This window comes from Aotus nancymaae, unplaced genomic scaffold, assembly GCF_030222135.1.
Source record: "Aotus nancymaae isolate 86718 unplaced genomic scaffold, 86718_ANA_hifiasm-v0.15.2.pri h1tg000028l, whole genome shotgun sequence".
Classification (NCBI taxonomy): domain Eukaryota; kingdom Metazoa; phylum Chordata; class Mammalia; order Primates; family Aotidae; genus Aotus; species Aotus nancymaae.
In genome coordinates this window covers 18,193,673-18,207,655 of record NW_026988441.1, presented here as the reverse complement: position 1 = coordinate 18,207,655, position 13,983 = coordinate 18,193,673, and the positions used below count along the sequence as shown (strand labels likewise).

Sequence of the window (13,983 nt, the reverse complement as noted above, 5' to 3'; positions counted from 1 at the left end):
AAGTAGACTTAACAGGACTTTGGATGTATATGGTGAAGATCAGTGGAATAAAAAATGGTACCTGGCTGGGCACTGTGGCTTACACCTGTAATCCCAGCACTTTGGTAGGCCAAGGTCGGAGGATACTGGAGGCCAGGAGCTTGAGACCAGGCTGGGTAACCATAGCAACACCCCATCTCTACCAAAAAAAAAAAAAAAAAAAAATAGCCAGATGTGGTGGCATGAGCCTGTGGTCCCCAGTTACTTGGGAGGCTGAGATAGGAGTATCACTTGAGCTCAAGAGGTTGAGACATCAGTGAGCTGTGGTCACACCACTGCACTCCAGCCTGGGCAGGTCAAAGAACAGAGGCACTATTCTCTGATATAAGTTAGTTGGGAAGTAGATGTGTGTATAGGGATTGGGAGGAAAGTAGAGTGGTTTCAACTAGGGATGTGACTGGAATTCCTAGGTTTATAGATGTGGTTAACTACTGGAAATGGACATGATACACCACAGAGGTTAGAATGAAAAGATGGCTCAGTACAGAACTCTGAGGGGCTCCTAATATTTAGTAATAGTTGAATCAAAGAAAAAGAGGTGGCATTTAGCCTTAGAAAACTATCAGTTCAAGTCTTCAAAATCCTCTACAAAATGTTTCCAGCCACATTTGTTACCCAAGTCATAGTGGATTCATCTCCCTGCCTTTGTACCCATTTCACTTGTTGCTATCTCAAGGAGACACTTTACTTATTTCTTAGATAAAATAGAATCTTTATATTAGTAAAGACTTTGCTATATTCACACTGAATTATATTCTGATTATTTGTATATTCGGCTTATTCTCTAAAGATTAAGGATGCTCAATTAGTATTGGTGGATTGAGTATATTTTGATAGAAATGGCTATGATTTTTAAATATAGCCAAATCTTGATTCTTACTTGATACCAGCAATAAATGTGTTAGATAAATTAATCAACAGTGGAAAATACAGATAAGGAAAAAGATATTAAAATCACATGAAGTTCTAGCACATCTTTTCATGTAATAGTTTCTCAATCTGCTTGTTGTAAAGTTTTCATTTTTGTAATAATTGTGTGTTTGGGGTTTTTATGTTTTATTTTTGCTCTTGTTTCGTTTCTGTGGGTTATTTTTGGAGGGGAGGGCACATTTTAAAGATACCACAGTTCAGAAGTTCTGTTGTTAAGCACTTTAGTTTTAAAATGTGTATACTTGATTGGTATGTCCCCATGAGCTCAGAGGTGTTGCTGACTGGTAATCCTAGGCTCAGTGATTGTCTGTAGTTCCTGCGGAGCTGGTGTACATTTATTTGTATGATTATGCTTCAGACTGATCTTTGGAGTTTTAGGGGAGCTCTTGGAGAGGTGACTTAGGAAGGAAGGCAGGGGCAGTCAGCATAGTTCAGGGCTCCCCAGAGTACTTCTGCATTTCACTGTTTTCTTTCTTTCTTTCTTTCTTTTTTTTTTTTTTTTTTTTTTGAGACAGAGTCTTGCTCTGTTGCCAGGCTGGAGTGCAGTGGCGCAATCTCAGCTCACTGCAACCTCAGCCTCCTGAGTAGCTTGGATCACAAGCCTGTGCCACCACGCCCGGCTAATTTTTGTATTTTTAGTAGAGACAGTGTTTCACCATGTTGGCCAGGACGGTCTCAATCTCTTGACCTCATGATCCGCCTGCCTCGGCTTCCCAAAGTGCTGGGATTACAGGCATGAGCCACCGCGCCCAGCCTTTACTGTTTGCAATGTAGTGATTCTGTTAGAACTTCCTTTTACAAATGTTTTTCCTTTTGGAAATTTTTATGCTGCTGGTATATGACATGTGTCTTTAAATAAGATTTCACAGTGTAATATAATAGATCAGCAATGAAATTTTCTTGTATCTTATCAATTAGGAATTGTAGGGTTCATGGGATCTTTCTTTCTTTTTTAAGCTTTTTAAAGATGACATCAGGTATCTGTTGACAATGGACAAACTATGGCGGAAAAGGAAACCTCCAGTTCCGTTGGACTGGGCTGAAGTACAAAGTCAAGGTAAAGAATACATTTTATTTTAGTCTTGGAAATACCTAAGCTGGAAATGTCCTCGCCTGAATTCTTTGTATAGCCCTGTTGGTTGAAAATGATGACTGGCCCAGCCCAGTGGCTCAGGCCTGTAATCCCAGCACTTTGGGAGGCTGAGGCGGGCAGATCACAAGGTCAAGAGTTGAAGACCAGCCTGGCCAGCATAGTGAAACCCCGTGTCTACTAAAAATACGAAAATTAGCCTGGTGTAGTGGCATGCACCTGTAGTCCCAGCCACTCCAGAGGCTGAGGCAAGAGAATCACTTGAACCTGGGAGGTAGAGGCTGCAGTGAGCCAAGATTGTGCCACTGCACTCCAGCCTAGGTGACAGAGTGAGACTCCATCTCAAAAAAAGAAAAAGTAAAAGAAAAATGGTATGTCTTTATACATTCAATCAATGCAAAAAAGTATGAAGAACAAAAGTCACTGAAGTCCCACACTAGAGAAATACCCACTAATAACATTTTCAGGAGTGTTCTGGTGGTCCACTCTGTGCAGTCCACAGGCAGTCTTGTATACGCTGTGTAAATGGAATCATACTATTGATAAACTCTGAATTGTTTTTGTCAGTCTGTATAGTTAACTAGTCTCTTACTGATTAAAACATAGTATTTTTATATTTTCCCTTAAATAAAGTTTTGAGATCACTATATATTTATATACCTCTTTTTTTTTTTTTTTGAAACTTAGTCTCACACTATTGCCCAGGCTGGAGGGCAGTGGTATAGTCTCAGCTCTCTGCAACCTTCGCCTCCCAGGTTCAAGCGATTCTCTTGCCTCAGCCTCCTGATTAGCTGGGATTACAGTCACCCACCACCACACCCAGCTAATTTTTTTATTTTTAGTAGCGACAGGTTTTCAGCATGTTGACCAGACTGGTCTCGAACTCCTGACCTGAAGTGATCTACCCACCTTGGCCTCCCAAAGTTCTGGGATTACAGGGGTGAGCCACCATGCCCGGCCTATTTAGGTACATCTTTGTGCCCTTGTGATTATCTCTTTAAGATTTAATCTGGAAACACATTTTCAATTTAAATTTTTTTAATTTTTAAAAATGAAAAGTTTTTTGAGGTACAGTCTTGTTGTATTGCCCAGATTAGAGTGCAGTGGCTGTTCACAAGCTGTCATAGCACATGGCATCCCTGGACTCCAGGGCTTAAGTGATCCTCCTGCCTCAGCTTCTTGAATAGCTGGTACTGTGTGCCACTGTGCCCAACACATTGTAAAAATTTTAATGTAGGAAAGAAAACTGTTGTAGTGGGTGCTTTCTCCCTTTCAATACTACTTGTCTCTCTCTTATCTGAACTGTATTAGGAATAATTTATGCACAGCAATATAGCACCCATTGAAACTGAAAAGATCCCGGGAGACTTGGGATATCATTTTGGAGCAGTTCTCAGTAATATGGGATAGTAATCAAACACATTTAATTATGACTTTAATAGCATCCGCTTACTGAGTGCTCACTAGGTGGTGGGCATAATGCTTATTTATCATCTTATCTACATTATATCTTCAAATCTCCCAGTAATCCTGTGAGGTTCTGATGTGGTCTTGAACCTTTTCTATCTCAACTTTAACAGTTTTCTTGTACAGGTATATGTATTGTTGTGATAATTATTTTAATGGAATATATTTCATATTTGATTTCTTATTGGCGGGTATTGAACTTGTTAAATAGTGCACAGTAGAGGAATGATGTTTATTAGTGAAATTCCTAATATATTTTTTCTTTAGGAGAAGAAACGAATGCATCAGATCAACAGAATGAACCCCAGTTAGGCCTGAAAGACCAGCAGGTTCTAGATGTAAAGAGCTATGCACGTCTTTTTTCAAAGAGCATTGAGACTTTGAGAGTTCATTTAGCAGAAAAGGGGGATGGAGCTGAGCTCATATGGGATAAGGTTCGTTTTGACAATGTGTGGCAAGTACTTACATATCAAATGTGTGTTTTAGTTCTTGAGGTGTCATTTTTTGAATATTTACTAGATTTTGGGGAAATATATTGAATTTGGCTTGGATATTTTCAGCTCTAATTGCAGTATGGAGCTGAATTTTCTGTACATGGATTTAAGCAATATCATAAAACTTCATTTGGGATTCTAGTCATGTGTTCAGGGTTGATAATTATGTTGATTAGAAAAATAATGTGAGTATATTAAAGTGAAATATTTCTTGTGTCATGTAGATGTGTTCATAGAAATCAAAATCATTTGGAGAAAACATCTCATTGGCCTGATTTGCCCTTGAAAGTAGTAACATTGTCTTTGAATTCAAATAGTTATAAATATTTCAAAGGTCCAAAAGACAGAGCTCTAATACAAAAACGAGATATAATTATTCTTAGAAGTTAAAATCATATTTAATAGTACTCTACAGTTATGGCATATTTTAAGATTTGATATTACAAACTAATCTTACTTAATTGTAATCAGTATTTTCTATGGCTAAAAGTGTTTCATTTCATAAAATTTGTATGTTCCTATGGTGGTAAAGTTTAGTCACGGGTTTTAAAGTAAGGGATAAAGGCCAGTTTTAGAAACCTAAGAAAAATTTGTGTGCCCAGATTTTGAAACTTTGGTTGAATCAGACATCTAAATATACTAAAATGAAGCTAGTATATTTAGATTCTTGGGATTCTTATAAACATTAGTCTCTTGGGTTTTGTGATATAAAGGGTAACTTTTCATATTTTCATTGTTATTGTTATGCTAGTGATTTGGGAGGTTTTCATTAGTGCACAGAGGCTAAATAAAGAGCCCTTGGAATGGGAATTGTTATCCTCTTGAGTAAAGTCCACATGTAATGGATTGATAAGACAGCTGCCTAGGGAAGATGCTGTGTTGAGTGTTCAGTATTCTTACTTAGTCCTCACCACACCTTAAGAGATATGGATATAATTTCCCCTATTTAATAGATTAAGGGATTTTGACTCTTTGAAGTTGACTTGCCTGAGGTTTCATAGCCAACCAATAAGTACATAAAGAGCCTACATGTGGCCTGGTGCGGTGGCTCATGCCTGTAATCCCAGCATTTTGGGAGGCCGAGGCAGGCAGATCACAAGGTCAGGAGTTCGAGACCAGCCTGGGCAATATGGTCAAACCCCGTCTCTACTAAAAATAAAAAAGTTAGCCGGGCATGGTGGTGGGTGCCTGTAGTCCCAGCTACTCAGGAGGCTGAGGCAGGAGAATCACTGGAACCCAGGAGGCAGAGGTTGTAGTGAGCCGAGATTGCGCCACTGCACTCCAGCCTGGATGACAGAGTGAGACTCCATCTCAAAAATAATAACAATAATAATAATAACCTACATGCTGTCAGTGCTTTTTGTTCTATTCTGTGGTGCCTCTGAATTTTAGACCAGGGTGCTATCTTAGTTCAAAGCAGGAAGCCTTGCTGAAATCTAGAGACCAGGATATAGTCTCAGGAAAAATGCAAATTGTAACAGGGAAAACTTGGATTGTATTACCTTAATCTGAAGAAACAGCACGTATGAGAGTGGTGCATATGAAGAGAGTTTGGCAAAGTTGAGCTATAAAGAGTCATCCAGGTTTTTCTGAAGTGTTAATGAAACACCTTTTTTTTTTTTCTTAATTGAAACAGGGTCTCACTCTGCCACCTAGGCTGGAGTGCAGTGGCATGTTCTTGGCTCATTGCAGCCTCCACCTCCAGAGTTCAGGCGATCCCACCACCTCAAGCTCTAGAGTAGCTGGGGCCTTAGGTTTGTACCACCATGCCTGGCTAATTTTTTGTATTTGGTGGAGGCGGTGTTTTGCCATGTTGCCCAGGCTGGTCACAAACTCCTGAGCTCAGGCAGTCTACTTGCCTCAACCTACTAAATCGCTTGAGATTACAGGTGTGAGCCACCATGCCCAGCCTGAATCACTTTTCTTAAACAGTCCGTCTTTTTGCCTTGATTCTGTATTTGTTGAACAACCTTCTCATTACTGATGAATGGACCCATGAAAGGGTTGCTGTTGTCAGTAGAATTGAGGTTTCGGTGTATACACTCAGTCTCCAGTGCCTTTATTTAGGCTGGAGTGAGTTCCTAGAAGCTCGTGGTTCTTGGTGTTCTTGTCAGACTGCATTACTGGACCAGAGGAACTGATGATGAGACCCTGCCTGCTACTTAGCCCACCTCCATACTACTGTGAGATCCTAGCTGACTAGTCTCTCCCTCAACAGCCTCTTGTTCTAGTTGAAAGTCTACAGTGTTACAAAACACATGGAAGTATTGTTCTGAAAGTAATGCTTCAAAATACTACGTTTGTGAAGAAACTTGTTAAATTGTTTCAATTATTGGCAGGATGACCCATCTGCAATGGATTTTGTCACCTCTGCTGCAAACCTCAGGATGCATATTTTCAGTATGAATATGAAGAGTAGATTTGATATCAAATGTAAGTTGTTTGTACTAAAGTTCTATCACTAAAACCTTGAAGTTGTTTTTTTAAACAGCGAAACATATTGATCTTTTTTTTTTTCCAGCAATGGCAGGAAACATTATTCCTGCTATTGCTACTACTAATGCAGTGATTGCTGGGTTGATAGTATTGGAAGGATTGAAGATTTTATCAGGAAAAATAGACCAGTGCAGAACAGTGAGTATTTGTTTGCATTTTTATTCAACCTCCTTTAAAAAGTAATTCATGAAAAGCACATTAAACAGATAATTTTTAAAATGAAAACTATAAAATTGGTTTAGAGCAGTGGAAAAGTAATCGTTCTAGTTTCCAAGTGAGTGTATGTTCAAGCTTCCTGGAAATTGCAGCAAAAAGGAAAAGTTAAGAAGTTGCTTTTTCTTCTAACATTTCCAATTTTTTGAATTCTTGGAAGAATTCATTGTGTGGTCCTTAGACTAAGAAGATATACCAATTGTTTTTCAATTCTGAGAGTGCTATGTGGTTTTTAAAATTTGCTTGGTCATTTTATAGTACCCTGTTAGTCATTCTCATGTTGAGTCATTCTTTTCAGTTTTAAAGTTATTTTATATCTTTTTGATAATGTCTGAAATCTTTATGGGAGAGTCTACTGTCATTTCTGCTATCTCTCATAGTGCTTTGCTTATATGGCTTATGATTTAAAAAAAAAACAGAATTAATGTGTATTAAAATTGTGTCTGATAATTCTTTAGGGACCCATTGTAGATGTAGTTCTTCAAAGAGCATTTGTGTTTATTATATTTGGCTTCTTGGAACACTGCCAATACAGGACCACTTCTAAATTCTTAGCTTAGGAATTTCAATACATATGTATTCAGACCATAAACCTGCACGAGCCCTGATACTGTAATGAAATTATATGGGAAGATACTCCTCCCCCTCCACCATGCACCAAGGTCAAGATAATTTATCTCGTTAACTCTATGGGAAAGTATTTTTCTCTTCTCCTTTCAGGTCCTTACGTATAAGGGTCTTGTGTGTAAGGGTCTCCTATTTTAACAGTTCCTACCTTAGTGGTGGGTGGGGTAGGTGTATCTCTTAAGACTAACACTACTTGGATGTTCTCTTTGGATTCCTTCCTTCACTGCTGTGTCTGTAGATGCTTCTTTGCTTTCTTACCAGCTCAAGAAAGCTTCCTAAGAAGTATTAGCCAATACTTTTACTGTTGTTTAGATTCTCCTTTTTATTGTTGAAATACAATGACCCATTAACCTTTAGGTATTTTTAAAAATACCTAGTTTGCAATGGTATTCTTATTTTTCGGTGTCATTGGTGCACTCCTTTCTTTTTCCTTTTTTTTTTTTTTTTTAAAGAGACTGGGTCTTGCTATGGTTGTCCAGTTGGTGTTGAACTCCTGGGCTCAGGCAGTCCTCCCGCCTTGGCCTCCCAAAGTGCTGGGATTACATGTGTGAACCACTGCACCTGGCCCCATGTGCTTTCTTTCTTTCTTTCTTTTTAAATTTTTTTTATTTTGAGACAGAGTCTCGCTCTGTCACCCAGGCTGGAGTACAGTGGTGTGATCTCGGCTCCCTGCAGCCTCCACTTCCTGGATTCCAGTGATTCTCCTGCCTCAGCCTCCCTAGTAGCTGTGATTACAGGCATGTGCTACCACACCCAGCTAATTTTTGTATTTTTTAGTAGAGAGGGTGTTTGACCATGTTGCTTAGGTTGCTCTCAAACTCCTGGCCTCAAGTGATCTGCCTACCTTGGCCTCCCAAAGTGCTGGGATTACAGGCATAAGTCACCGTGCCCAGCCTCGATGCACTCTTAAAATATCTTATTTTCATGAAATTTCAGTTGGAAGGAACAGAATCAAAATGCCCAGTCTGCCATCTTGATTCAGTTTTCTATTTAAACTCTTATATGTCATACGTTTAATTTTGAAGAACTTTTTTGGGTTTTGTTTTGTTTTTGAGTCTTGGCTCTGTCTGTTGCCCAGGCTGGAGTGAGTGGAGTGGTGCGGTCTCGGTTCACTGCAACCTCCACCTCCCAAATTCAAGTGATTCTCCTGCCTCACTCAGCCTCCCAAGTAGCTGGGACCACAGAAATGCACCACCATGCCTGGCTCACTTTTTTTTTTTTTTTTTTTTTTCTTTTTTTTTGAGACGGAGTTTCGTTCTTGTTACCCAGGCTGGAGTGCAATGGCACGATCTTGGCTCACCGCAACCTCCGCTTCCTGGGTTCAAGCTATTCTCCTGCCTCAGCCTCCCGAGTAGCTGGGACTACAGGCACACACCACCATGCCCAGCTAATTTTTGTATTTTTAGTAGAGACGGGGTTTCACCTTATTGACCAGGATGGTCTCGATCTCTTGACCTCATGATCCACCCACCTCGGCCTCCCAAAGTGCTGGGATTATAGGCGTGAGCCACCACGCCCGGCCTCATTTTTCTATTTTTAGTAGTGGAGATTCACCATGTTGGCCAGGCTAGTTCTTAACTCCTGACCTCAGGTGATCCACCTGCCTCAGCCTCCCAAAGTGCTGGAATTACAGGCATGAGCCACCGTGCCTGGCTGATATCTGTTTTAAAATTTATTTATTTATTTATTTTTTTAATGGAGTTTTGCTCTGTTGTTCAGGCTGGAGTGGAGTGGCACAATCTGGGCTCACTGCAACCTCTACCTCCTGGGTTCAAGCAATTCTCCTGCCTCAGCCTCCTGAGTATCTGGGATTACGGGCATGTGCCACTACACCCAGCTCATTTTTGTATTTTTAGTAGAGACAGGGATTCACCATATTGGCCAGGCTAGTCTAGAACTCCTGACCCCAGATGATCCACCTGCCTCAGCCTCCCAAAGTGCTGGGATTACAGGTGTGAGCCACCGTGCCTGGCCGATACCTATTTTTTAATATATATATGTATGGGGTTTTTTTTGAGTTGGAGTCTTTCCCTGTCGCCCACGCTGGAGTGCAATGGCCTGATCTGGGCCCAGTGCAACCCCTACCTCCCGGCTTCAAGCAATTCTCCTGCCTCAACCTCGTGAATAGCTGAGGTTATAGGTATGTGCCACCATGCCCAGCTAATTTTTATATTTTTAGTAGAGATGGGGTGTCACCATGTTGGTCAGGCTGGTCTTGAACTCCTGACCAGCCGCCTCAGCCTCCCAAAGTGCTGGGATTATAGGCGTGAGCCACTGTGCTTGGCCAATATTTCTCTTTTTTTATAGCAGCCTGAATGTATGGCTGTGGTATCCCTTTGAGCTCACCAATGACTAATTACTGAACTTATTAAAATGTCTGTGATTTCCCATCACATCCTTCTGGTTTCTTTGCCTGCTCAGCTCCATGCCACTCTTGGATTATTAATAGTAATATATCTGGGTTTCATTTGTTTACATTTGTAAATGAATACCAGCATGGGTTAATGTTAGCCCAAGTATTCATAGTGGTAGCAATTGCTTTTATTACTGTTAATTTTCCTTAGCACACTTACTTTCCTGGTAAAGCCCAAAATCAAACAAATCTTTCTGCCTCTGTAGCCTGCATGGCCTGGGCAGTTTGCTTCTAGCCCTTCTATATAAGAGTATTCATTGTAGGGAGAACCTGTCGTACAGAGGAGGGCTTTACTGTCTCTTGCGAGATTTAGTTCTGTACGCTTGGGGGAGTCCATAGAGTACTCCTTTAGAATTCATTCCTCTTAGCAGAATCAACACTACATTGTAGTCATAAGATAAAAGTTTGTGTCTCAACTTTCTGTCTTCTGACATTTGTTGTTTGTGTTGGATCTTGCTAGTGTTTTCCAAACTTTAGTAGTAGCAGGAGCTTGGGGCTTTTCTTAATTTCAATGTAATTTTTATATTTGCCTTGGTTCTTATTTTTTTGTTCAGTACCAGAGAAATGGTAAATAGGTACATAAACTGCCAGAAATATAATTTTTTTCCCTAATTATATAAATGTTACTATAATCAGAAAATTTGTAAAGGCAGTGACATTGGTTCTAGACATCTGTGAAAGGCATTATTGCTAACTGGAGAAATGAATGTTTTGGTCTTGTCAGGAGATTGCTTGGTTGATAAGAATAGCCGCAGGGAGGAACACCAGCAGCTGATACAGTGATGGCACCACAGATGAGCATGCTTGTGCCCACTCTTGCTAAATTGGGTTGCAGAAGAACGCAGAGTCTTATGTAATATAAGGAGATGTCTTTTCGGCAAGCCTAGGCTTTAGCTGATTAGAAAAGAAAAGTTGAAAAACCAGGCTCCTAAAAAAGGTCATGATTTTCCTGATCCTTTTTGCCATGTGAAAGGGAATATTTAAGTCATTTTTTATTGGATATCTGGTAAATGAGATTTTAGATTGTATGATGTATAAAATTATAGCACACGTTTCTGATTTCTTCCCCTTTTTCTCCTCCAAAGATTTTTTTGAATAAACAACCAAATCCAAGAAAGAAGCTTCTTGTGCCTTGTGCACTGGATCCTCCCAACCCCAATTGTTACGTATGTGCCAGCAAGCCAGAGGTGACTGTGCGGCTGAATGTCCATAAAGTGACTGTTCTCACCTTACAAGACAAGGTTAGTGCAAGGGCTGGTTCTATTTTTCCTTTTACAGTATTACTGTGATAACAAGCCAACACTAGCTAATGATTCTGAAAAGGTCCAACTGCAGAAATGTGTTGCTGTGATTTCCTGGGTTATTTCAAATATTCCTGCAGGCTTTTCTGTCTGTGATTCCAGAGTAAGTGCCCCACATCCCAGAATGGAATAGATCCGACTCCAGCAAATTAGGAGCTTTTGTCATTTCTGAAGTCTGAGTTGAGGCTTGGTGATGATACACATTTATCTAATATGACCTGATTCTGGTGTGGTAAGTTAGTCCTTGAGGTCATAGGGCATTTGCATACCTGGATTTACCTGTGGAGCTGAAATAAGGGAAGAAATAGGGGTTTAGGACATGGTCTGGTCCTTAAGTTCCTCTTAAATTGGCTAGATTTGTTTATTAGGGGAGATTTTCTTTCTTTTTTTAATGACCCAAAAGTGTCACTTTCCACCTTGGGATCACTTCCTATTGTTCTCTGATTGTGACCATCATAATGGTACATACTTATATGCCTCTTGAGAGAGGAGAAAGCGGCCCTTCTCACGTAGCAGTGCTGCTTGACAGGGAATGGCCTTTCTTCCGAAAATTCATTACGCAGGTTGGATCGATTTGAACTTATGTTTTGGTCAAGGAAGTGGCAGGTACAGCAGAGGGTGGTTTCCCCAGTTTCTTTTCTAGGAAATAGTTATCTTCGGTATCTCCTGATGCTTGAGCTTAAAGGTAATTCCTCTATTTGTAGGATACTTAGACCTATAGAGAGTTCCTCCTTTCTTTTGTTCTCCTTTCTTTTTTAGGAGCTGATAGGATTTAACAGAATGTTATCATTAGTATTCTTTAAATGCATGGAAGGAGACTCTTATCTGAGAGTCAGGTTAATGAGAAATGATTCCGTCTGTCAAACGCCTGCCATTACAGGGTTGGCACAGAGACTGAAATGAAATATGTCGTGTGTGTGTGTAGCTCACTACCTAATCTACAAAGAAAAACAAAGTAGCAAGAGCCAGCCAGGGAGTTCCCAGTCCCCTGTTGGGATGAAGTTGGATCTGATCTGCATCAGTGGTCAGATATGGGGCTAGAACTCAGGTGAATCCCCATGGCTTTTCTGCTTGCTCTAAGAGATCTTGAAGGGTGACTTGGCCGCTTTCCAATAAATAAAAGGGGAATGTAAGAGCCTTCATAGAAAAGAGGTCTAGGATTTCTTATTATGTTTACCTACATTAATATTTTGAATCCTTCTTTTTATTTTGTTTTGTTTTGTTTTTTGTAGATAGTGAAAGAAAAATTTGCTATGGTAGCACCAGATGTCCAAATTGAAGATGGGAAAGGAACAATCCTAATATCTTCCGAAGAGGGAGAGACAGAAGGTATCATACGTTGCATTTATTCACTCCTCTTATTGAGGAGACTGCTTAAAGGAAGAGTCCACATTAGTGGATCCATTTACTGTATATGATACTCAGTATTACAGAGAGCAGTAGTGTTTGGTCATGGAGGTGCTCTTTCAAGGTGACATTGCTGTGGGGGTCATCACAGTTCCACGTTTTGGAGCTCCGTGTCAGACGTTTACAGTGACTACAGTGCTCTTTGTCCACTTTCAAGGAACCTCCTTGCCGGTGTCTTGGATCCTGGGAGCTAACTTTGTGATGAGAAGACTGTTCTGTCTGTCAAATCACAGTGGGGAGGGTTCTAAAGCATTTGGCGGTTTTCTCCAAGAGAGGGGAAGCCTTGGTAGCCTCTTCCTACTACATAGCAGAAAAATTACTGAAATTCAGTGCCCGGTTTTGACTTTCTGATCTTTCCTTTCAAAAGTTCAAGCACGTCATCCCTTTTGTTAACACATTTGCTGTACAAGGTACAATACCTCTGATTCTGTTGAAGCTTTCATAGTGAGAATTGCATTGTAGCTGTTCCTCCTTTAGACTATACTTGTTGGTCCCATACCTCGTCGGTCACTTTTGCAGTTCATTTCTTGGTTTGCTGTTCTAGTTGATTTTTCCATGTCCCAGTTTTTGCCAGTGTACTCTTTATTTTCAAAGGTTTGAGGGCCTGTGTTTTCCCTGTATATTGGCTTAATTCATACCTATTGGTCCATTGGTCATTTATTCATACTTTGGGAGATCCTGATGGGGATTCAGATGTTAAGCCTTCTTAAAATTCAGGTTTAGTGTCAGGGTTGTTCTTGGTTGTAGTTGATCGTTGAGAAACTGTTTGGTATATTCGGTCATGTGTAATTGGAGGCCATGTTTTGGCTGTGTGGTACTCTATTTTAGGAGTCTACTTGAATATTCAAGCCTCATTCTAGCCAGCTGACTTTTTAAAAAAAGTTTGTGATCATATGCTGTCCCTTAGTTGTAGCCAGCTCTTTCAAACTCTAGCTTAAAAATGGAAACTGGTCAGGAAATTCAGTGCCTTCAGAGTGACCCTTCTCTATGGAGTAAATGTTCCGTGGAGGGTGAGACAGCACTTATCAAAATATGTGTGGAGTCCTGTATGACAGGCATAGAATTGGATATTCGTAAGTCAAGGATGAGTAAGACAACAGACCTTGGCTAGAAGTACCTTGCAGCCTGGAAGGAGAGTCGAGATTGTCAACAGGTGGATTCAGTATAGTCCAAGGAAAACTGTAAAAAGATGTGTACACAGTATGAATCTAAAGAAATTATATTTAGCTTTGTGAAAGGGAGGGGGAGTCATAGGACAGGGCAGATCTTGGGTCAGTTTTTGAAGAAATAGTAAGGACCCTCTAGGCAAAGGGAGCATTTAGACAGAATTAACATCTGTCTACAGAGGTGTGAACTTGCGAAACAACGTAAACTGCTTTGAGAGTGGCCCATAACTTGGTTTCACTGGAAGTTGGGGTGCTGAGGGATTAGCGGCAGTGCTGAAGTTGGAGTCTTTCTTGTCATACGTGCAGGGTGTGTGTCTTCCTCCTCTCCCTTGACCCCTAC

At 40.4% G+C, this 13,983-nt stretch overlaps 1 protein-coding gene across 2 annotated transcripts in view; it reads left to right on the top strand.

Moving 5' to 3' along the window:
• Positions 1-13,983, top strand: part of UBA2 (ubiquitin like modifier activating enzyme 2) — a 41,040-nt gene that overhangs the window by 19,173 nt on the left and 7,884 nt on the right. For both annotated transcript variants that reach the window (XM_012438487.3, XM_012438494.3), the window contains exons 9-14: positions 1,927-2,026; positions 3,794-3,960; positions 6,360-6,453; positions 6,542-6,654; positions 10,855-11,010; positions 12,303-12,399. In XM_012438487.3, the coding sequence (XP_012293910.1) occupies positions 1,927-2,026; positions 3,794-3,960; positions 6,360-6,453; positions 6,542-6,654; positions 10,855-11,010; positions 12,303-12,399 (727 nt within the window). The remainder of the gene's footprint in view (positions 1-1,926; positions 2,027-3,793; positions 3,961-6,359; positions 6,454-6,541; positions 6,655-10,854; positions 11,011-12,302; positions 12,400-13,983) is intronic.